The sequence below is a fragment of the Remersonia thermophila genome, chromosome 7 (assembly GCF_042764415.1).
Source record: "Remersonia thermophila strain ATCC 22073 chromosome 7, whole genome shotgun sequence".
Taxonomy (NCBI): domain Eukaryota; kingdom Fungi; phylum Ascomycota; class Sordariomycetes; order Sordariales; family Chaetomiaceae; genus Remersonia; species Remersonia thermophila.
Window position 1 is genome coordinate 849,334 of NC_092223.1, and position 19,953 is coordinate 869,286.

Consider the following 19,953-nt stretch of genomic DNA (forward strand, 5'->3'; position numbering starts at 1 on the left):
CCGCCACACAGACACACACACACACCATGATGACGCACGCGGGGCCATCAGAGCATCTTGCCGGACCGAGGGGTTCTCCCCTCGCGATGGCAGAGGAAGGATGACAAACACCGCGAACAAGAATCTTCTCAAACTCTCCTGAAGTGTGTGTGTTGTGTCTGTGTGCTTGGTCTGGTTGCTCGTCAATGGCTCGCCTCGTCGCCCTCTTGGAGAACAACGCCCCCCCCCTCCCCCCACCCTTGGAGCTGACACCTACCTGCCTTTCCCCCCAAGGTTTACTGTGTACAAGACCGCGCCGCGCCGCTGCCGAACCAGACCGCTGGTGCCGAGGTGGAGCAACGCTCAGTCAACGGCGGTGGCTGTTCCTGGACCAAACCTGTCACAACACGCGTCGTTGTGGCGGGTGACGGGCCGTCGATAGCATGCAAGGCTAGGCTGAGAACAGGCTGTCGGCCTCGAGGATCGAAACCCGATTCGACAAACGGAGAGGAGCCACCATGGGTTGGCGTGAAATCCGCGGCGCTGTTTGGGGCACATGGCGCGACGGGGAACGGGGGCTGCACGAGGGAAACGGGGTGAAATGCGTGGGGATATGGGCTGGGGTTAGGGTTAGATAGGGCAGTCTCGGGGCGCCACATTGTGGAGAACAGCTGGCGGGATCCACCCGGCCATGCCGGTTGAGTATTGCTGCCACGGCAACGCCCCGCCAAACAAACAGCGGAGACAACGGGTGGACAGAAGCCACTGCGTCGCATCCAAGCCGAGTTTGTGGTCATGTCGGGAAATGAAGAGTGTCAGTCTTGGGAATACCTCCTGGAGTTTGGAATTTTCGCCCGACACCACGGAGACAGGATCTCCCCTCTCTCTTCCCTTATCCGCCTCATTCATCTGTTGTTTTTTTGTTGATGCATTGCCCCCTACACGGATGAGAATTGACGCTTGACGCGAAGCGAAGCTGTTGGCAACGGACGGGACTCGGCTCGATTCTGTCTGGATACCTTTCGGTCAGTCGGTCAGGGGCGAGCGAAAAAAAAAAAAAAAACACCAGTCCGGGAATCGAGCGCTGGATAACAACCCCAACAACACTTGACCTGATATGACGGCGAGGCGTTGATCGTCATGATCGAACCCGAGAACCTGCGTACGGCATCGCTGTACATCAACAACCAGCTCCTGTCGCGAGGCCTGCTGCGCGATGGCCAGACCATCGACTTCGCCCGCCCGGGCGACACGGACGGCGAGGTGGCCGACACCATGAGCCGCATCATCAGCGTGGTCAACGACCTGATCCTGCGACGCGACGTGAGGATTTTCCCTCTTCCCTGCCTCTTTCGCCTCCTCATGCTGTTTTCATTGCCGCCGAGCTGACGTTTTGGGCCGCCACGCCACAGCGCGACGCCGAGCACCGCGAGTCCCTCTCCACCACCCTGCGGGCCCTCCGCGCCGAATCTCTGCGGCAGGCCAACGACATCCAGCGGCTGCAGGACAAGTGCGCCGAGGCCCAGCGCAAGGTCGGCCTGAGCGAGGCCGCCGAGGCGAGCCTCCGCACCCAGCTCCGCTCCGCCGAGCAAACCGTTCACCGCCTCAAGGAGGACGCCGCCCGCACACGAACCCTCGTCGCCCAGACCCGCGCCGCGTGCGCCAACGAGGTGCGGAAGCGGGATCGTCAGATCGAGAGCCTCAAGAAGGCCGTCGCCGAGGCGGGGCGGGCCAGAGGGGCGGGCAAGGGGGTGGGGCTGACGAGCATCACGGTCGTCGGCGACGTCGGGGGGGAAGGGGAGATGGCCTGCGCGGAGCCGGCGTGGAAGGACGCCGGCGACCTGAGGACCGAGACGAACGCGTTCCTGGCGGAGCTGGCCAAGGGGCTGAGCGAAGAGAACGAGAACCTGCTGCAGCTCATCCGGAGGACGGTCGGGCAGCTCAAGGACATGAGCGGGTGGGACGCGGTCATGGCCGGCGGGAGCCAGGCCGAGCAGGGCGACGGGCACGCGCTCGTGCTCGCCGCGAACCCGGCCGACCTGGCGCTCGAGGTGGACGCCGTGCTCGAGCACCTGCGCACCATCCTGACGAACCCGTCCTTCGTGCCCATCGAGGAGGTGGTCGTGCGCGAGGACGAGATCCACCGCCTGCGCGACGGCTGGGAGAAGATGGAGTCGCGCTGGAAGGAGGCGGTTCACCTGATCGACGGCTGGCGCAGGAGGATGCAGGCCAGCGGGCGCCCCGTGAACGTCGAGGAGCTCAAGATGGGCCTGCGCCTCAGCCCGGTCAAGGTCAAGAACGTTGCCGAGACGGCTCACGGGTACAACCTGAAGCTGGAGTCGGAGGTGGAGGAGGACGAAGAGGAAGAAGAGGAGGAGGGAGAGATGGAGGAGGAAGAAGAAGAAGACGACGAGGACAACGGGGTGCGTCGGCCGCGCACCCCCCGCAACGAGGGTCCGCTGGACCTGGTCCTGCAGCACGGCGACGAGGGCGCCGAGAGCGATGCCTCGGGCGCGTTTGACGAGGACGAAGACGTCGACGTCGACGTCGACGACCTGGACGTCGAGGAGCCGAACGTCGAGATCCTGCAGCAGTCCTTCATGATGCCTTTGCCGCCGTACCCGTTGCGCGAGACCCGCACCTCGGCGAACCGGGGCCCTCGCCCGCAGCGTCCCCCTACGAAGCGCTCCCGGCTCTTCCCCGCCATCACCGAGGAGAAGACGCACGAGCTTGCCGCCGAGGAGCCTCCGCTTCCACCTCCGCCGCCGCCGCCGCACCTTGAAAAGCCGCATCCGTCCCCGTCCAAGCGGCCGCTCCTTTCGCTGCGCACCGTCCCGCCAGAGGAGGCGGCCGAGGTGGCGCTGCCCCCGTCGGCGGCTCTCTCGGCGCCGGACACGTGGGTGGACAGCCCGTCGGAAAGCATCGCAGATCAGCGAGCCGCAAAGACGTCCGCTCCTGCCAAAGACGCTCGTCCGGCGGCGGCAGCGAAGAGGAGAGAGCCGGCGCTGAAGAAGAAGGAGGCGGTTCCTCCGCCAAAACGAGACGTCACCACGCGGAGAGAGGCGGCGGTGGCGAGGAGGAAGGAAGCCGAGGTTGCCAAGCCCGCCGTTCCGTCGCGCATGGTCGCCGCAAAACCCCGTCCCACTCGCCCTCCCATCACCCGCGGGAGGTCCGAAGCCCGCCCGGACGAGAAGCAAGCCCCCAGCTCCCGACAACCGCGAGCGCCGTCCGTAGCCTCCGCCAGCTCGGCACGATCCGCGCCCGCGGGCGGCAGGCGCACCGCCGAACCTGCGCCCACCGCCTCCCCGACGCGCCGGCCCAATCCATCCCCAGCGCCGTCCCCCACCCGCTCTCCGCAGCGCGTCAACTCCCGCCTCCCTCTCCCGCGGCCCGACAGGGCCAACAGCGTCAGCGGCGGGAGCAGCAGCAACGACAAGAACAGCGGCCATCTCCTCCCGCCGCCGCAGCAGTCCCCCGTCAACATGGCCGCCATCGCCGCCAAGCTGGCCGCGTCGGAGCGCGAGGCGGATGCGGCGCGCGTGCGGGCCAAGCTGAAGGCTGCGAAGAAGGGGGGCGTTGCCGCGCCCGCGCCGATTTCGCTCCCGCCTCCGGGGGCGTCCACGTCGGGCGCCGGCGAGGAGGCCGACGCGGACGGCGCTGCGGCGCCGGAATCGGCATCGACGTCGGCTTCGTCTTCGGCGTGCTCTTCGCTGGAGGGAAGGCCCAGGTCCGCGGCAACGGCTGCCACGACGGTTTCTTCCCACCAGGAGGACGACCGGGATGAGGATGACGAGGTGGATAGGCTGGGGGCCGGCGAGGAGGAGGACGGACAGGATGGGCGCGAGGCGGAGGGCGCGGACGAGGAGGTGGATGTGCTGGGCTTGCCGCCGCCTGTTTCTGCACCAGCCGCTGCAGCAGCATCCTCATCGGCATCGCTGCCGTCGGCGGCGGAGGTGACCTCCCAGGCGCGGAAGCTGCCGGCCAAGAAGCAGCAGCCGCCGGTGCAGAAACGGGCGCCGCAAAGGCCGGTCAGCGCCGCTGCCCTGGCTCCCACGAAGAGGACCACCGCGGCGACTACCTCGTCGTCTCTGTCGTCGTCGTCGGCAGCAGCAGCAGCAGCAGCGGCATCTGCGACGACGACAACGACGACGACGACGGCCGCTGCGGCGGCGGCGCCTCGCAAGCGGGAACGACGCCCCAGCAAGGCGGCGGGCACGAGGGGCTCGTCGCGCAGGAGGAGCACGCTCAGCCCGTGGGAGCTGGATGCGTTGATCCAGGGCGGGACGGTCGCTGTGGACCGGTGAAGAGAGAGACAGAGAGAGAGAGAGAGAGAGAGAGAAGAAGAGAGGGGCAACAGGGATGGTTAGGGAGCGTGGAGAGAATCTATCCACGGGCTCCTCTCTAGGAATGAAATGATGAATGAATGGAGGGGGGGGGGGGGGGGGCAAGATGGTAGGAAGTACAGGAGGAAGTGTGAGTGAGCGAGCGGATGAAGATGTTTTTTGTGGAGATGGATGACGATGACGTTGATGATGATGGATGGGTTTGGCTTCGTCTCTTTTGGTGTTTGGCCGGTCGTTCATTTTTTATGAAGCACTACGAGAGATAATGGCATTTTTCTCGGGGGTGTTTTGGTTTCTTTTTTTTTTTCTTTCCTGTTTTTCTGAGGCTTCTCTCTTCTTCCCTTTTTCATTCTATCTTTTCTTCTTCCCCCCTATATCCCAGATCACATCACTCGGTCTTTCTTGCATTTGGATACTTTTGCATGGGTACCCTCTTCCCATACCCCCTTCTTCTACATACACCTACACACATATCACTTGGTTGGCTGGTTGGCTGGCTGCAGGATGTTTTATAATTCTCTCATTCTTCAAGCTATGCGTATTTTTTGCCCCTTGTCGGCGTTGTCCCGGGTTGAGTGCCGCGCATGCTCATCGCATGGTTGGAACGCCTCAAGACACAACACGATTCGAGCGGTGTTCCTTTTCACCTCCACGAGGTGTTGCATGGTTCTATCGTCGTCTACTACCTACTTGGCTACCTTGCTATTCCCGGTCGGTCGGTAGGGTGTCAAGCTCGCCCCCCTTGGCTCTGAGCTGCCTTTGTTCCCCTCCTCGAGCCTCGAGATCCCTGCCATCGCATGGTTTCGTTCCTACGGTGTGCGGGTAACCGGTAATACCCAAGCTTCTCGGCACGATTGTGCTTCCGGACATGGCATCTCACGCCCGATGGTTTCGCTGAGCTTTCTTGCAGCATTCAAGGGACAAGATGGGACATGAGGGATGTTGTCGCTCGTGAACAGCGAGCTTACACCCCGAGGCTGACATCTCTTTTGGGAAGCGTGGCGAGGCTCCCGGTTTGGAACTGCATATACAACCCTAACCCAGGCCCCTGCCCCTCATCCGTTGGAGGGGTTGCAACAAAGCGCCAGCATTACGTACGATACACTGCTTTCGGTTCCAATACTTGATGCATCTGAATGTGTCCCTCGTCCCTCCATTGTTGCTTTGACTTGTCTCCCTTCCTTTGGACATCCAAGATTCCCATGCCTCAACCGTCGTCCATATAACTCCCCATCTTCGCACCCACTTCCCGGCGACCGCTTGGTTTCTCGCGACCGCTTGGTTTCCCCAGGGTTTCGTGGTCGATCAGCGCCAACCTAGCTCAGGCAGCTCGCTGCTCGCCCCATCGCATCATGTCCGACTCGGATCTTGCGACGCGCGCTCCCGAGAGCGATGCGCAGGCCGCCGACGTCTCTCCACGCCCGGCCGGCACCACCAGCACAGCCCCGGCCAACCCGGGCCTGGGCGAGCACTGCACCTCGGACCGTCCAGCTCCTGCCGGCCAGGCCTCGACGGGCGAAATCACCAAGCTCAACGATGTCGACGTTCGTACCCCGTCCAACCCCCCCCTCTCTTTCCCCATGCTCTCGATGCGATCCTCGGCACTCGCTCACACCTAGCTCCCTCCGTCCCAAAAAAACAGGTCTACATCTCCAAACCCGCCGACTACCCGCACGCCCCGGCCCGCCTCCTCCTCCTCCTGACCGGCGGCACGGGCCTGCACAGCGTCAACAACCAGATCCAAGCCGACCGCTTCGCCTCGGAAGGCTACCTCGTCGTCATGCCCGACCTCTTTGAGGGCGACCCGGCCCCCAACAGCCGCGCGGCCGCCGAGATCGCCGCCGAGTCCACCTCGGGCTCGCTCCTCGACATTTTCAAGGTCAAGGCCGTCGAGGCCGCCAAGACGTTCCTCATCGACATGTGGCTGGCCCGCCACACCGAGGAGAAGGTCCTGCCCATCCTGCACAAGGTGCTCGAGGGGGCGCGGGACGAGTTCGCCGACGCCGTGGCGCACGGCGGCGGGGTCTACGCGGTGGGGTACTGCTTCGGGGCGCGCTACGTGCTGCTGCTGGCGGCCGAGAGGCCGGCGGCCGGCGGGGAGCAGCAGGGACGGCAGGGGGACGAGGAGGCCGGCCGGCCCAAGGCGGACGGGCCGCACATCAAGGCCGGGGCCCTCGCGCACGCGACGCTGGTGTCGCGCAACGACTTCGTCGGGCTCAAGGCGCCGCTGAGCATGGTTTGCGTCGAGGACGACCCGCTGTTTCCGGACGAGGTCAGGATCGCGGGCGAGGATTCCATGAACGAGCACGGCGTCGAGCACGAGGTGCAGGTGTATCCCGGGGTGCCGCACGGTAAGCGACTCCTCCCCGCAGAGCGTAGGCGGCGGCCGGCCGGGCCTTGCTAACCAACGAAACCACGCACAACAGGGTTCGCGGTCGTCGGGGAGTACGAGGACGCCAACATCAAGGAGGCGCAGGCCACGGCGTTTGAGCAGATGCTAAAGTGGATCAACGAGCACTGAGCCAAGGTCATGACGTTGTCGGCGTTTCGGTTTGCATTCATTACGCTGGTTGGGCTCGGCCGGGTGGGTCTTTTGGGGGAGGAGCAAGCGAGGCACACCATAGAGCACGCGTATCCTGTCGGTGGTTTCTAGGTCAGGCGGTTTCCGTACGGCGAGCGGGGCGCACGTCGCTACGAAACTATGGTGCACACAATCTTGCCCGTTGTCTTGTTCTCCTCCATCCTCCTGTGCGCGGCGGCGATCTCCTCCCAGGGCAGCACCGTGTCGAGAAAGATCCTCAGCTCGCCCGTCTCGAACCGTGGCAGATAGCCCCTCAGCCGATCCCTCAGCCTGGCCTGGTACGCTTCGTCGCGGCTGCGCAGCGTGCTGCCCTCGATCCTCGCCCGCTTGTACAAGAGCTTGCCAATGTCCACCTGGTCGGCCGTCCCGCCGCCCAGCAGGCCCAGCAGGCAAATCCGCCCGTCCCGCGCCACCGCGTCCAGGTTCTGCTGCAGGTAGCTGCCGCCGACAAAGTCGACGATGCGGTCCACCCCGCGCGCCCCGGTCGCGGCCAGCAGCTCGCTCGCCCACCCGCCGCCGCCGCCGCCGGCTCCCTGGGCCTTGTTGCGGTAGTTGATGGCCTTGGCGACCCCGAGCTCCCGCTCCAGGAACGCGCACTTGTCGTCGGTCCCGGCCGTGGCGAACACGGCCGCCGCGCCGGCCAGGCGCGACAGCTGGATCCCCGCCAGGGACACGCCCGACGCGCCGGCGTGCCAGAGGATCGTGCGGCGCGGCTTCTTTTTCTCGTCGTCGTCGTCGTCGTGGCCGAGGCCGCCGAGGATAAAGTCGAGCGCCTGCGTCGCCGTCATCCACGCCTCGGGCACCGCCGCGGCCTGGACGTGGGTCAGGAAGCCCGGCTTGCGGAGGAGCGTCGCCCGCGGCGCGGCGACGTACTCGGCGTAGGCCCCGCCGGGGACGAGGCCAAAGACCTCATCGCCGATGGCGAGGCCGTTCTCGTCATTGTTGTTGTTGTTGCCGTCGTCGTCGTCGCCGTCGCCCAGCGCGACGACGACGCCGCTGAATTCCACGCCGAGGATGTTGGTCTTGACGTGCGGCGGCGGGGGGTACCGACCCTCGCGCTGGAGGAGGTCCAGGCGGTTGAGCCCAAAGGCGTGGACGCGCACGAGGACCTGGTTGGGGCCGGGGCGGGGGAGCGGGAGGGAGGGGTTGATGTAAAGGGAGGAGGCGGGGCCGACGCCGGGGGGGTGGATGTCTGAGTGGCTCGGGGAGATGGGGTTAGCGAACGAGCTAGCGAGCTGAGATGGGAGATGGTCGGGTCTGGGGGCACGGGGCGGTCGACGGGGTCTTGTGGGGGAGATGGATCCATGGCGATGATGAACAACAAGAGCGCGCACTCACCGATTGCCCTCATAACCGAGGGCAAGGGGGGGTTGGTGGGCGACTGGCTCGCTGCCATGGCTAATCTGAGGGGTGCGTAGGCATCGACACCACCTAGGCAGGTAGGTAAGGAAGTGAGGTAGCTATCGTTATTAGAGCTATGCGTGTAGGTACGCGTGGGTAGGTAGGTAGGTCCCTGGGTTAATTATCCTCTGCAGGTCGGTGCCGTAAGGCAGGCAAGCTTGTTGGACTTTCACCGGCCACGAGCAGAGCGGCAACGCTTGTCTGCTCGTCCAAGTTCCGTTTCGTGGCACAAGAGGATTGCGTGATTAGCCCGATCCAAGCCCTCGGTTCTCAGCCCAGGTCGCTGCAGAATCGGCTTTATGCATTGTATGCGGGGTCCTTGACGAACGAGGCCTTTGCGGGGGGGAGCCGCCGATCAAGCCTTGGGGTCCGATGATGCCATCGCCGCCCAAGTCCGACCCGGCCGGTCCCCTCCACCGAGGAAACCCTCCCCCGGAGGCTCCGACCCGTGCACACGGCACATTTCTTGACTGGTTACAGAGCACCTACGCAAGTATGTACTGCGTATGATGCCGATGCCCAGTTGCCCTGGTGAAAGGCCCATCGAGGTGGTATTTCCGAATCAGGTAACTAACCGCTGTGTATGGACTGATTGGGGGAAGCAAACATGGTTGCAGGATGCTACCAGCCCCGTTTTTTTCATTGCATGGCCGTGATCTTTTACACGAACGTTACCCGAGTTATGCTATACACCAAGAGATGATGATGCCATTGTTGTTGTTGTTGTTGCTGTTGCCGTCGCCGTCGTCGTGGGATCCAGACGCACGGGCTCAAACCCCACCCGGCCCCTTTTCATCTCAATCGCTGGGCCTGGACCAGCGACTTCTGCCCGGTGATCCCAGGCGCATTCCCACATTCCCACAGTTCCACCGTCCAGACCGCGTGTGTGTGCCGAGATGGGCCCACTGCCGAAGCGTTGCTGAGCAGGGGCCCCAAGTCGTTGGCGGCCGCCATTCCCCTTTTCGCGAAGCTTGGAACGGCGCGATCCCACCAGGGGAATCTGGAACCTCGGCCAGTGGGCTTTCGCCAGCTGGAAAAGCGGTTTGTTGTGTTTTTCTTTTGCTTTTCGCGTCGACCGGCGCTAACGTTGGCGGACGGACCGAGGGCCTTGGGAGAACTGCCCGGCCAACGCAACGCAACGCAACGCAACACAACGTTGGGGCCAAAGCCTCCATCGATGGAGGATGACAACGTTCATTGACGCTCACAGCGCCGGGACTCGGTAGTCACCTGGTCGAGCGCGTCAGTTAACCGTCGGGGAAACAGACGCGCTTCTCTTTGTTTTTGCCATTTCGAATCATCTCATCGCATGGCACCTCGCTCACACATACACAGGAGAGCAAGTACAGACACCCAGACACACAGAGAGACAGCGCATTCAGACGCAGGAGCTAGCGTCTGCTGTCTAGGGACGTGTACTTGGTGGCACCCACGGTGTAGGACATGCGTTCAGCGAGGCCAACGCGACCGAGCCAATCATGGGTGCACAGGTGGATGGGCGGCACGGCGCCTCCGCATGCAGAAACGAGGAGCCAGTTCGCCCCCCCGGGGCTGCATGCCGCCAGCTGCAGGAACAGAACCCAGGTTGGGATGGCCACGCATCCCCCTGGCAGGGTTGGCTCGGGTTTCTTTTTGGGAGAGGTGTGCATTGCAGAGGCCATCTCACTCAGCGAGACGGTGAGATGGCGCTGCACGGCATGTCCAAGGTTTCCCTCGCCCCCCCCACCCCCGAAGCCCTTTTGATTCCCCCCTCTGCGAAGAAGAACCTCGCCAAGGTCCTGTACATACTTGTGCTGTGTGCTGTGTGCTGTGTACATACAAGTAGTTCGTGTGTAATTACTGTGTGCTGTGTAAGTACGTACATACACAGTATACATACATACGCAGTATGCATGTGCAGCAGAATCCCCTCCCAGGGGGGTCAGAGTTGCATTCAATAAACGTCGGCTTCCTCATCCAGAAGACCTGGGCAAGCCGGCTGAATCGGACGAATGAGCTTCCAGACTTCTCGGAAATTGGGATTCTCGGGACAACGAAACAGAGAGCAGCGTCCCTTGAAGAACCTGGGATGGAGCCGCGCCACCTCCCGCCCTGACGAGCCCCCCCCCCCCCCCCCGATCCACCCCCCTCCTTTCCGCCCAACCCCCCCTGGCGAAGTTATCGGGTGTGATTTGGCCATTTCCAGGATCAGGCCCAAGGCCTGGCAAAATTAGCGCCATGCCCCAGGGGCGGCGAGCGAGCGAGCGATAGGAGCATGGAACCAACCTCCACGAGGGAGGGAGAGGGCTCGTTGTATAAAACACGCATCCCGCCGTTCGAGCCACCCTTGCTTCTGCTTCCCTTTCTCTCCTCACCCATCGTCGCTCTTTCGAAGCCCACCACAACCCTGACTGTTTTCAGTCAAGTTCACTCTTTTTTAAGCCTCAAACCACTTCGAACATAATCGCCCTTCCCAGCACCCGCTTACGCACTCTCTCTTCGAGTACATAACTTGCCCAACCGTCAAAATGAAGTTCACCGCTGCTGCCGTCCTCGCCTTCGCCGCTGGCGCTCTGGCCAACGCCTCCTTCGAGCCCTCCCCCACCGACGTCGAGGTTATCTACACCACCGAGGTCGTGACCGCCATCACCACCTACTGCCCTGAGCCCACCGAGATCGACCTCGGCACCACCACCATCACCGTCTCTGAGGCCACCACCCTCACCATCTCGGACTGCCCTTGCACCATCAAGGTCCCCGTCACCACCACCTCGGAGGTCTTCTGCAACTCTTGGTGCGTACTTCTTTTTCCTGCTCGGCCTTTTTCCTTGCCAAGCCCCTATGCTAACTCTCCTCGCTCTCCAGCCCTCCCTCGAGCTTCACCACCTCGTACGGCTCCTACATCCCCACCCCGGAGACCACCGAGGTCCCGGCCCCCACCACCGAGGCCCCCGAGCCTCCTACCGTCACTGCCGGTGCCGGCAAGGTCGCTGGTCTCTCGGGCGGTGCTCTTGCCCTGGGTCTTGCTGCCCTTATCCTCTAAGGGGCATCGCTACCCCTCATAGCCTGACGGACAAGCTCATCTTGAGGACATTGGGTCTCGCCTTGGTTTTAGGCCTGGAAATAATGTCTAATCACGGTCGGTTGTGACGTGGCGGTGGGTCCAGAGGAGGAAATAGTCATGACGAAGACGAAGAAGCAGGTGTGGGGATGTGTCAACGCAAAGGGGACGGAGGTGGATCAAGGAGAAGGAGGAGGAGGTGGAGGAGGAGGAGAGAGAATGGTTGAAGATGTAGTTGGGTTGTTTTGGGATTCGCGCGGCTCTCTCTCCATCTGTTTCGCACCCTTCCCGTCGGCCAACCTCGCGGGAGGGGGAGGGGAAACAAATGTGTGCAGATGAGGACGCCCGGTATATGTTCGTTTGGTTCGAATCGTGTGTCCCATTGGCAAATACCGACACCTTTTCAACCCCCCCTAACCTACTGAAGACACCATTTCACTCTTGTCGGGATTCGCTCTCGACGTCCTGGACGATGGCAGATCTCTTTCCTTTGTAAACGAGGCTCGGGCTTTTTTTTTACCACTTCGTTCCTCTCTTGCTGGCTTTCCCATGTGCTCTTGTGGCTTGGAAGTGTGAGGTGTGTCTGATTGCGTTGACGAGTTACACCTGAGTGTAGTGGACCTGTGCGGGACGATCCTTGGATTCCTCAGCTGTTCTCACGATTCAAGCCCCCCTGAAAGGTCTCACTTACATCCCAGTCCCCTGCCTGACAACGCACCTGCGCTTCAGGAAGGGCGGGCTCCCTTGTGTTTTCGGATCGGGGCGCAATCCAATCCCAGAGCCCAACAACCGGGTCCTGGTCCTGGTCGCGCCGTTGTTGGAACCAGGCGCGCAACGGCCGGTGAGCGAGATGCGATGGGGAGGAAAGCCCTGCGCTGAGCCGTTGGGCAGAAGCGAGATTGCGCCGCGGGCAACGACGGTCCGTTGATTTGACCTGGTTCGCCGTTCCGTGTGAAGATGACGCCTGTCTGTCTCCATATGGATGTACTTACTGTCCAGAGCTTTTTTCTTTTTTTTCTTTTTTTTTTACAAGAAAAAAAGCAGGTATTTTGTATCCTCAGCACACCTAGTTAGTTGTTGCTTTTCTCCATGAGCCAGCGTCTGGTTTCTTTGAGAGGACTCGATGCACATGCCCGAGAGGCTGGAGAGAGACCAAGCTCGGAGTGATGACGTTCAGCCATGCTATAATTCCATGATAGTGGATGTTGGGCCAGGAGGACCAGAGGTTCGCCAAGGACATGGCCCAGAAAGGACCCAAAGAATCCTTGACGATACCTAGAGTAAGTTGGCGTAGTTACTTGACACACACCACATACACACACACGAAAAAGATTCCGAGGTAAAGTCGTCGCTCACCGGCTCATCATGCCGTGCGCCGCGCAATACAACAGGCATAGCCGCATTCCATCTCTCCGTCCGGCCTGTTCATGTCCTGCGTAGCCCCGGCTTCACGGTTGCTCTTTGAAAGCACAGCTTTCGGCAATGATCTACCAAGACAACCAATCGTCTCCATGCCCGCGCCGATCCCCCAGTCCCAATCCTCCTCTCCCGCGTCATGCCCTCACGCCGGCCCAAGGACCGCTCTCGGGGTAACGGAATGCGGGGAACCTTCATCGCCGCGGCTACAACAACACATCCAGATAACCGCAACGTTATGTGATGCAGCGGCCTTGCGCGCCGCTGTGTCGCGGCAACCATGGTGATCGCTATAAGTTGGGCCAGGATGACGAGCATCCGACGCTCCGTCTCCGGCCTTGCTCGCCTCACCACCACCACGCCGCTTACACGGGCCTCCCATCATCGCCCTCGCCGCCCTCATCCCTCTCCCAACCAGCTCTCTGTCGTGGTCGTCGTCGCCACCGCACCCTTCACTAGCCTCTCGCCCACCGCAGCCCTGTACTCCACTGCCCCGGACCCCGGAGCCGGCCCTGACCTCATCATGTCCCACCCCCAAGACGAGGTCCACCACCACTCCCTCGCCAACCCCGAGACCTTTTGGGCCCACCAGGCCGAGCACATCTACTGGCACAAGCGGCCGACGGCCGCTCTCGCTCGCACCACGCGGCAGCTCAGGTCGGGCGAGTCGCACCCGCACTGGGAGTGGTTCCCCGGCGGCGAGCTGTCGACGTGCTACAACTGCCTGGATCGCCACGTCTTTGCCGGGCACGGCGACTTCCCGGCCGTCTTTTACGACAGCCCCGTCACGGGGACCAAGCAGAGGCTGAGCTACAAGGAGCTGCTCGACGAGGTCGAGACGTTTGCGGGCGTCCTGAGGGAGGAGGGGGTGCGAAAGGGGGATGTGGTGTTGGTGTATAGTACGTCTTGTTCTTCTTCTTCGTTTTCTCTCTCCTTGGGTCGGGCCGTCCAGAGAAACGTGACCATCCACCTGCGTGCCCGGAGTAGGTGCCTAGGCTAACACCGTCCCAGTGCCCATGGTGCCGGCCGCGCTGATCGGGATTCTCGCCATCGGCCGGCTGGGTGCCATTCATGCGGTCGTCTTTGGAGGCTTCGCGCCCGCTGCTCTGGCTCAGCGGATCGAGGCCTCGCGTCCTGCGGCCATCCTGACGGCCTCGTGCGGCATCGACGGGAACAAGCCGCCCATTCCCTACCGCGACTTCGTCGAGGAAGCCGTCCGTCTCTCGTCGTGGAAGCCCCCCAAGACCATCATCTGGTACGCATTGGCTTCTGCTATTTAGTTGCTGACCCCTTCGGCTTTCTTTCTTCTCTCTCTCTCTCTCTCTCTCTCTCTCTCTCTCTCTCTCTTTCTTTCCCTTACTTTCTTTCTCTCTCAAATGGCCCACTGACCATCATCCTCCTCCTAGGCAACGGGAGCAGCTTCTCTGGGAGCCCATCCGCGAGTCCCGGGGTGAGCGGAAATGGCAGGATCTGGTCGCGAGCGCTCGCGAGCGTGGGGTCAAGGCGGAGTGCGTCCCTGTCAAGTCGACAGATCCCCTTTACATTATTTACACCAGCGGAACGACGGGCTTGCCCAAAGGCGTCCTCCGCGAAGCCGGAGGTCATGCCGTCGGCCTTCACCTGTCCATCTCTTACCTTTTTGGCATCCACGGGCCTGGCGATGTTGTAGGTCCTCCCTCTTCTTTTCTCTCTCTCTCTCTCTCTCTCCAAAACGTCCGCTGTCCCGAAGCAGACCCGCTGACCCCCTTCTCCAAGATGGGCTGCTTCAGCGACATCGGCTGGGTGGTGTCCCACAGCTACACCCTCTACGGCCCGCTCCTCACGGGCGCCGCCACGATCCTCTACGAAGGCAAACCCGTCGGCACGCCTGACGCGTCGGCCTTCTGGCGCATGGTCGAGGAGTACAAGATCAACACCATGTTCACGGCGCCCACCGCCCTGCGCGCCATCCGCAAGGAGGACCCGGACAACTCGCAGCTGATCCGCATCGGCAGCCGCGGCGGGCTGAGGAGCCTCAACGCGCTCTTCCTCGCCGGCGAGCGCTCCGAGCCGGCCATCATCACCATGTACCAGGACCTGCTCCGCAAGTACGGCGGCGAGAACGCCCACGTCGTCGACAACTGGTGGTCCTCGGAATCGGGCTCTCCCATTTCCGGCATCGCCATGGTCCCTCACTCCGGCAAGTGCCGAGCCACGGGCAAGAACATCTACCATCCCCCGCTGGGCATCAAGCCCGGCAGCGCAGGCAAAGCCATGCCCGGCTTCGACGTCCGGTAAGCCCCGTCTCCCCATCCCGCTCCGCATTGTCCGGTTTTGTTTTGCGCTCACCACGTCCCTTTTTCCCCTCGCAGGGTCGTCGACGACGACGGCAACGAGCTCCCGCGCAACAAAATGGGCAACATCGTGCTGGCGCTACCCCTGGCGCCCACCGCCTTCCGCACCCTCTGGGAGGACGAGGACCGCTTCTACCGCGGCTACCTGGCCCGCTTCGGCGGCAGGTGGGCCGACACGGGCGACGCCGGCTGGATCGACGACAAGGGCTACATCCACATCATGGCGCGCACCGACGACATCATCAACGTGGCCGCCCACCGGCTCAGCACGGGCGCGCTCGAGCAGGCCATCACGTCGCACCCGCTCGTGACGGAGGCGTGCGTGGTCGGGATCCCCGACGCGCTCAAGGGCCAGCTGCCGTTCGCGTTCGTGACGGCGTCCGAGGAGGCGGGCGACGACGAGAAGCTGCTCGGGGAGATCCAGAAGCTGGTGAGGACCCAGGTCGGGGCCATCGCGACGCTGGGGGGGATGATCCGGGGCAAGGGCGTGATCCCCAAGACGAGGTCGGGCAAGACGCTGAGGAGGGTGCTGAGGGAGCTGGTGGAGAACGCGGTGCACGGCGAGGTGGACAAGGAGGTGAACGTGCCGAGCACGGTGGAGGATGCCGGGGCGGTGAGGGCGGCGAGGGAGAAGGTGAGGGAGTATTTTCGGGTCCAGGGGGCCAAGCATAGAGCCATTGAGACCAAGGCGAAGCTATGAGCTGAAGAAGGCTGCCTCAAGACGAAGAAACGGCTGGGTCCTTTCTTCTCTCGTTAGAACAAGATCGCCGCGCGAGAATGACGTTGGACGTGTATGCCTCGTGTTTTGAGTCGCTCTCGATATCCCTTCTGGACAGACAGCAGGACAACAGCAGAACGACAGACTGGCCACGCCCAAGAAGAACGGGAGCCCGCATCAACGAAGAAATGCCTCGACGAGACGCGAAGAACCGCGGCACCTGCTCGAGCGCCTGTGCTGTAGGAGGAACCACGATGAAGCTCATCGCAACGCCATCCTCTCCAACCTTGGTCAACCCATCCCGTTGAGCCCCATGAGAAACGCTGCGAGCGTTGGAGCGTTCCAGGCTCTGCTTCTGGAGACATGTTCCTCGACGCTCCAGGCTGGTCGGTTCCGTCCGCTGCTCAAGAACCTCGGCACATCCAGGAGGCCCAAGGAAAAAGAAAACAAAAAGGACAACCCGACCCAGCCCAGATCATCACGATGCCACAAGGAGACGAAGGAACGAACGAAGAGTCCATCACGGTCCACAAACCTCAATCACCACGAGCCTTGGCAGCCGCACACATGAACACACATGCACACGCATGCACAGCATGCCCGTGGACGTAGCACCCGTGCTCGCGCTCACGCATGCGGGATGTCTAATAGGCCAAGTTACGTGTTGGCAGCAGATATGGTTGAGATCAAGCAGGCGAGGGTACGACAAGGGCATCTGCGGCGCCGCGCTCTCCTCCCGAGAACGAAAGGTTGGACGAGACAAGACGGACGGCGAAGGGGGAACAGACGTTGCACGCGTGCCGTGTTGTGCGGGTTTCCCTCCGGGCGTGTGCCGCCTCGGGACCTCGCGTGCTCGATGCCGCCGCCGGCTTCGTGACAGGTTCCACGTCGTGGTGAACACGCTGGACAGGGAGGGACCCCACCTAGCAGTCCCTTTCACCCGAGCTCTCCCCAGCTCGTGCTGGAGATGTGTGCAAGCGTGCGTGGATAGGCCGAGATGGGCAGCCGGGTATCGTGGAGGATGGGCGCCGAGCAACCATGCTGCGAAGTGCGGTCCCATGGACCTAAACAAGACGGTCGTGTCGGGTGGCTCGGGCAAAGACAGTCTAGATGTCTATACCTGCCTCCCTCCCTCCCTACCTACCTACCTACCGACCTACCTTTGTCCGCATCACCGTTCTCCTCTTTCCAGCCTGCCGGCTTTTCCTATTTTTTTCTTCTTTTTTCTGTTCTAGTCATGCTTGTCCAACTCCCGGCCTCTTGGATTTCAGTCCCCTCCCCCATCCCACGGCTCCAACTCGTGTATGTAGACCTACCTGCTGCTCCGTATACCGACCTGCTGCCATTGATCAGCGCCACAAGCTTTCCGCCAGTCACGCCACCGTCCGCTCTGTTTCGTTCCAGTGCTCTTTATCTATTTCAAACAGCTTGATACCTTTTGTGTGACTCGGTGTGGCATGGAGGGTAGGGGGACATGGGGGAGGTACAAATGCTACAAGGCTTGTAAGACCCGAACGCAGCCAACACGAGCGTGATCTTGGGTAACTTCTTCCGAGTGGTGGGACATGGAAGCCACATGATCCCGTGGCTTGATTGACAGCCCCTAGCAAGACAGCAGAGAGAGAGAGAGAGAGAGAGAGAGAGAGAGAGAGAGAGAGAGAGAGAGAGAGAGAGAACGCCGGTAGCCCAGGCAAGCAGCAAATCAACAGCTACCAAGCAAGCAAGAGAGGGAGCTGGTTTCTGGCTAGCTGCCTATCTGTTTTGCCTCGAGCTGAAGCTCCGGGACAAGGAGGTTGATCTCGGGTGCCTTGTTCTCAAGTTTCTAGAAGGTGCCCCAGACCCTCTTTGCCTCGTCTCAAGACGCCCTATCTCGCCCTCATCCGCCTCGCGTTAAAAAGGAGGTTGGTGAGCGACTCGGTCTCGTTTTGGAGCGGCAGTCTGCCTATGTAGGTTGGTACGTTGCGTAGCCGAGCCTGGACACAAGGAGAATCCTGGTGTGCAAGGAAACGCAGACATACATGTACAACGAGAGAGCGAAGACCACAAGCACCGGTGCCGAGACGCCGGTAAGCCCGGCGAGGGAAACTAGGGGCTGAGCTGGCTACCTACCCGGTTGCCTGAGTGCCGCCGGGGAGGTTGGGTCCAATCTCCTCTTGCCTGTGCTCTTGAGGATCTCTCTACCCGGCACTCTCACAAAACGCCTCGCTGGGAAAACATGGAGAAGGTGGCTGATCCATCTCTTCAATCAACAACCAGCCGTCCAGGATAGCAACGGCTGGATATTCCAAGCCCAACCCATGTGAACACAAGAGAAGGCCAAGCCAACAAACCTTCCCCCCAAGCTCCAGCTACCACCATGCATCCTCCAAATAAGACACGCAATCCATTCCCTAGCGCTCGTCCTGTCCAACCTCCTCTATGCAGAAGAATGCAGAATTGCGCAGGTGCGGACATTCGCGATGCACATACCCGTCTTCGTCATGTGACGAGACTCTCCCGTCAAGCCTATCCAGACGCGCAGCTACCCATGCAGGGCAACAAGAGGCTGGAACGACATGTGGCCATGGAGGCAAACAACAAAACGCGCCCCTTACACGATAGCCTTGTGTCTCACGGGTTAAACCGGAAAGATGGGGAGGATGGTGGCCTCTACCAGAGATTGATAGAGGAGACCACGACCTGAGAGAGGCGAGAAGGGCGTACAGTAAGTCAAGGCAAGGAGCGGTGTGTGTCAGGTGCCTGAAGGAGTGACGGGTGGTTGCTGCGTGCTCCCGTTGCCCTTCGAGAAAGCCCCGAGAAGGCCCTTTTGGGACCGTGCGGCGATTTTGAGATTGGCGAAGCGCGCCTCGGGAAGTCGCTTGCCTGCCTTGATGCTCTCCAGTGCCCTGGTGGGAGTTGCGCGCAGTTCCGTCAGCACGATCTCCGTGGTTTGTTGAACGCAACAGGCCCTCCATCCATGCCGACACAGTATCCGTGCGATTCCCCGGCGCACGACGGCCATGAAAGAGAGGAGGAAGGGATCGGAAGAAGAGGGCACAACGGGGCGTGTGCCTAGGGTGCACCACCAGTAGCAACAGCAGCAGCAGGGATGGAAGGAGATCAAACTCACCACTCGACACCAACAAACTTGATGCCGCAGCCGCCGACCCGCCGGATCTCGCGGTCCAGCTTGCCGCCCGCCAGTCCACCGCCGGCGCCGCCGCTGCCGCTCGGGCCGGCCGGGTTGCCTAGGATGACGTGGGTAACCTGGCGGCGGCCCAGGTGGAGCGCTATACGTGCGCCGTTTTCCGAGAGGAGATGCTTGAGCTTGTGGTCCGACACGAGCGGGTGGGTGCTGCCGTTGACGTAGACGACCAGGCCGTCAAAAATCTTGCGCCCTCTGGGCTGCGTGGTCTTGTCCTCCGCATGGGAAGCCTCGCCGGGCTTTGCCTCTTCGGCCGGGACGGACGGCCGGGACGCCGCCCGCATGGCGCCCGGTTTCTGCAGCATGTCGGCGACGCTCATCCTGGCGCGGGCGCGGACCTCCTTGGGCACGAACAGGCCGAGCTTCTCGTCAAAGTCTTTGGAGCCGAAGCCGACGGTGTCCGAGATGCGCCGGCCTCCGGAGTTGCCGGCGGCGAATTGGCTGTTCATCTTGAGGCTCCGGGACTCGCGCCATCCTTGCGGCCCCTGCCCATCGGCTACCTGATGGCCTGTTGAAACCGAGTTCCATGGATCAAAGGTTCGGCTGTACCTGGGCTCCGGCAGCTTCGGCTTCGGCGGTGGCATTGTGAGATGGTTGAAGATGCTGGACGAAGAGAGCCAAGAGAGGTGCTGAGGCGAAAGTGAAGCGAGGAGAAGAAAACGGGCCCACGGTTTCGTCCATGTTCAACAAAGACTGCGGAAATTTTCCATGCCAGTAAAGGTCGATCGGGAGGAGCAACCGCGTCCATACCCCAAACCCGCGTCGCTGCCTGGCAACCGTCGCGACTTCCTGTCATGGCACGAACGCGAGGTCACGTGGCGGTTTGTCACTCCAAGGATGCTGCCTGCTCAACCATTTCATTGACCAACTGCCACTTCTGTGACCTCTGTGTTAGTTCCACATCATCGCGAAAAATGCGACGGGGCCAGCGGGACACAAGTCCCAGGCTCTTCCAAAG

The 19,953-nt window shown here is 61.9% G+C and overlaps 6 protein-coding genes across 6 annotated transcripts; 4 read left to right on the top strand and 2 right to left on the bottom strand.

The window, feature by feature from the left end:
• Positions 1 to 1,119: 1,119 nt before the first annotated feature.
• On the top strand, positions 1,120 to 4,283 carry VTJ83DRAFT_7203 (uncharacterized protein; the record flags this gene model as incomplete). Its single annotated transcript, XM_071014000.1, has 2 exons — positions 1,120 to 1,302; positions 1,392 to 4,283. 2 exons carry the CDS (start codon positions 1,120 to 1,122, stop codon positions 4,281 to 4,283), a joined length of 3,075 nt encoding a protein of 1,024 aa, XP_070863420.1.
• A 1,391-nt stretch (positions 4,284 to 5,674) lies between these two features.
• On the top strand, positions 5,675 to 6,843 carry VTJ83DRAFT_7204 (uncharacterized protein; the record flags this gene model as incomplete). The annotated part of the gene is made up of 3 exons (XM_071014001.1): positions 5,675 to 5,866; positions 5,965 to 6,673; positions 6,749 to 6,843. 3 exons carry the CDS (start codon positions 5,675 to 5,677, stop codon positions 6,841 to 6,843), a joined length of 996 nt encoding a protein of 331 aa, XP_070863421.1.
• Positions 6,844 to 7,013: 170 nt separating this feature from the next.
• VTJ83DRAFT_7205 (uncharacterized protein) lies at positions 7,014 to 8,299 on the bottom strand (the record flags this gene model as incomplete). Its single annotated transcript, XM_071014002.1, has 2 exons — positions 7,014 to 8,095; positions 8,242 to 8,299. 2 exons carry the CDS (start codon positions 8,297 to 8,299, stop codon positions 7,014 to 7,016), a joined length of 1,140 nt encoding a protein of 379 aa, XP_070863422.1.
• A 2,512-nt stretch (positions 8,300 to 10,811) lies between these two features.
• On the top strand, positions 10,812 to 11,326 carry VTJ83DRAFT_7206 (uncharacterized protein; the record flags this gene model as incomplete). The annotated part of the gene is made up of 2 exons (XM_071014003.1): positions 10,812 to 11,077; positions 11,149 to 11,326. 2 exons carry the CDS (start codon positions 10,812 to 10,814, stop codon positions 11,324 to 11,326), a joined length of 444 nt encoding a protein of 147 aa, XP_070863423.1.
• Positions 11,327 to 13,040: 1,714 nt separating this feature from the next.
• On the top strand, positions 13,041 to 15,793 carry VTJ83DRAFT_7207 (uncharacterized protein; the record flags this gene model as incomplete). Its single annotated transcript, XM_071014004.1, has 5 exons — positions 13,041 to 13,659; positions 13,772 to 14,015; positions 14,167 to 14,425; positions 14,516 to 15,033; positions 15,112 to 15,793. 5 exons carry the CDS (start codon positions 13,041 to 13,043, stop codon positions 15,791 to 15,793), a joined length of 2,322 nt encoding a protein of 773 aa, XP_070863424.1.
• A 2,749-nt stretch (positions 15,794 to 18,542) lies between these two features.
• VTJ83DRAFT_7208 (uncharacterized protein) lies at positions 18,543 to 19,579 on the bottom strand (the record flags this gene model as incomplete). Its single annotated transcript, XM_071014005.1, has 2 exons — positions 18,543 to 18,696; positions 18,921 to 19,579. 2 exons carry the CDS (start codon positions 19,577 to 19,579, stop codon positions 18,543 to 18,545), a joined length of 813 nt encoding a protein of 270 aa, XP_070863425.1.
• Positions 19,580 to 19,953: the final 374 nt, after the last annotated feature.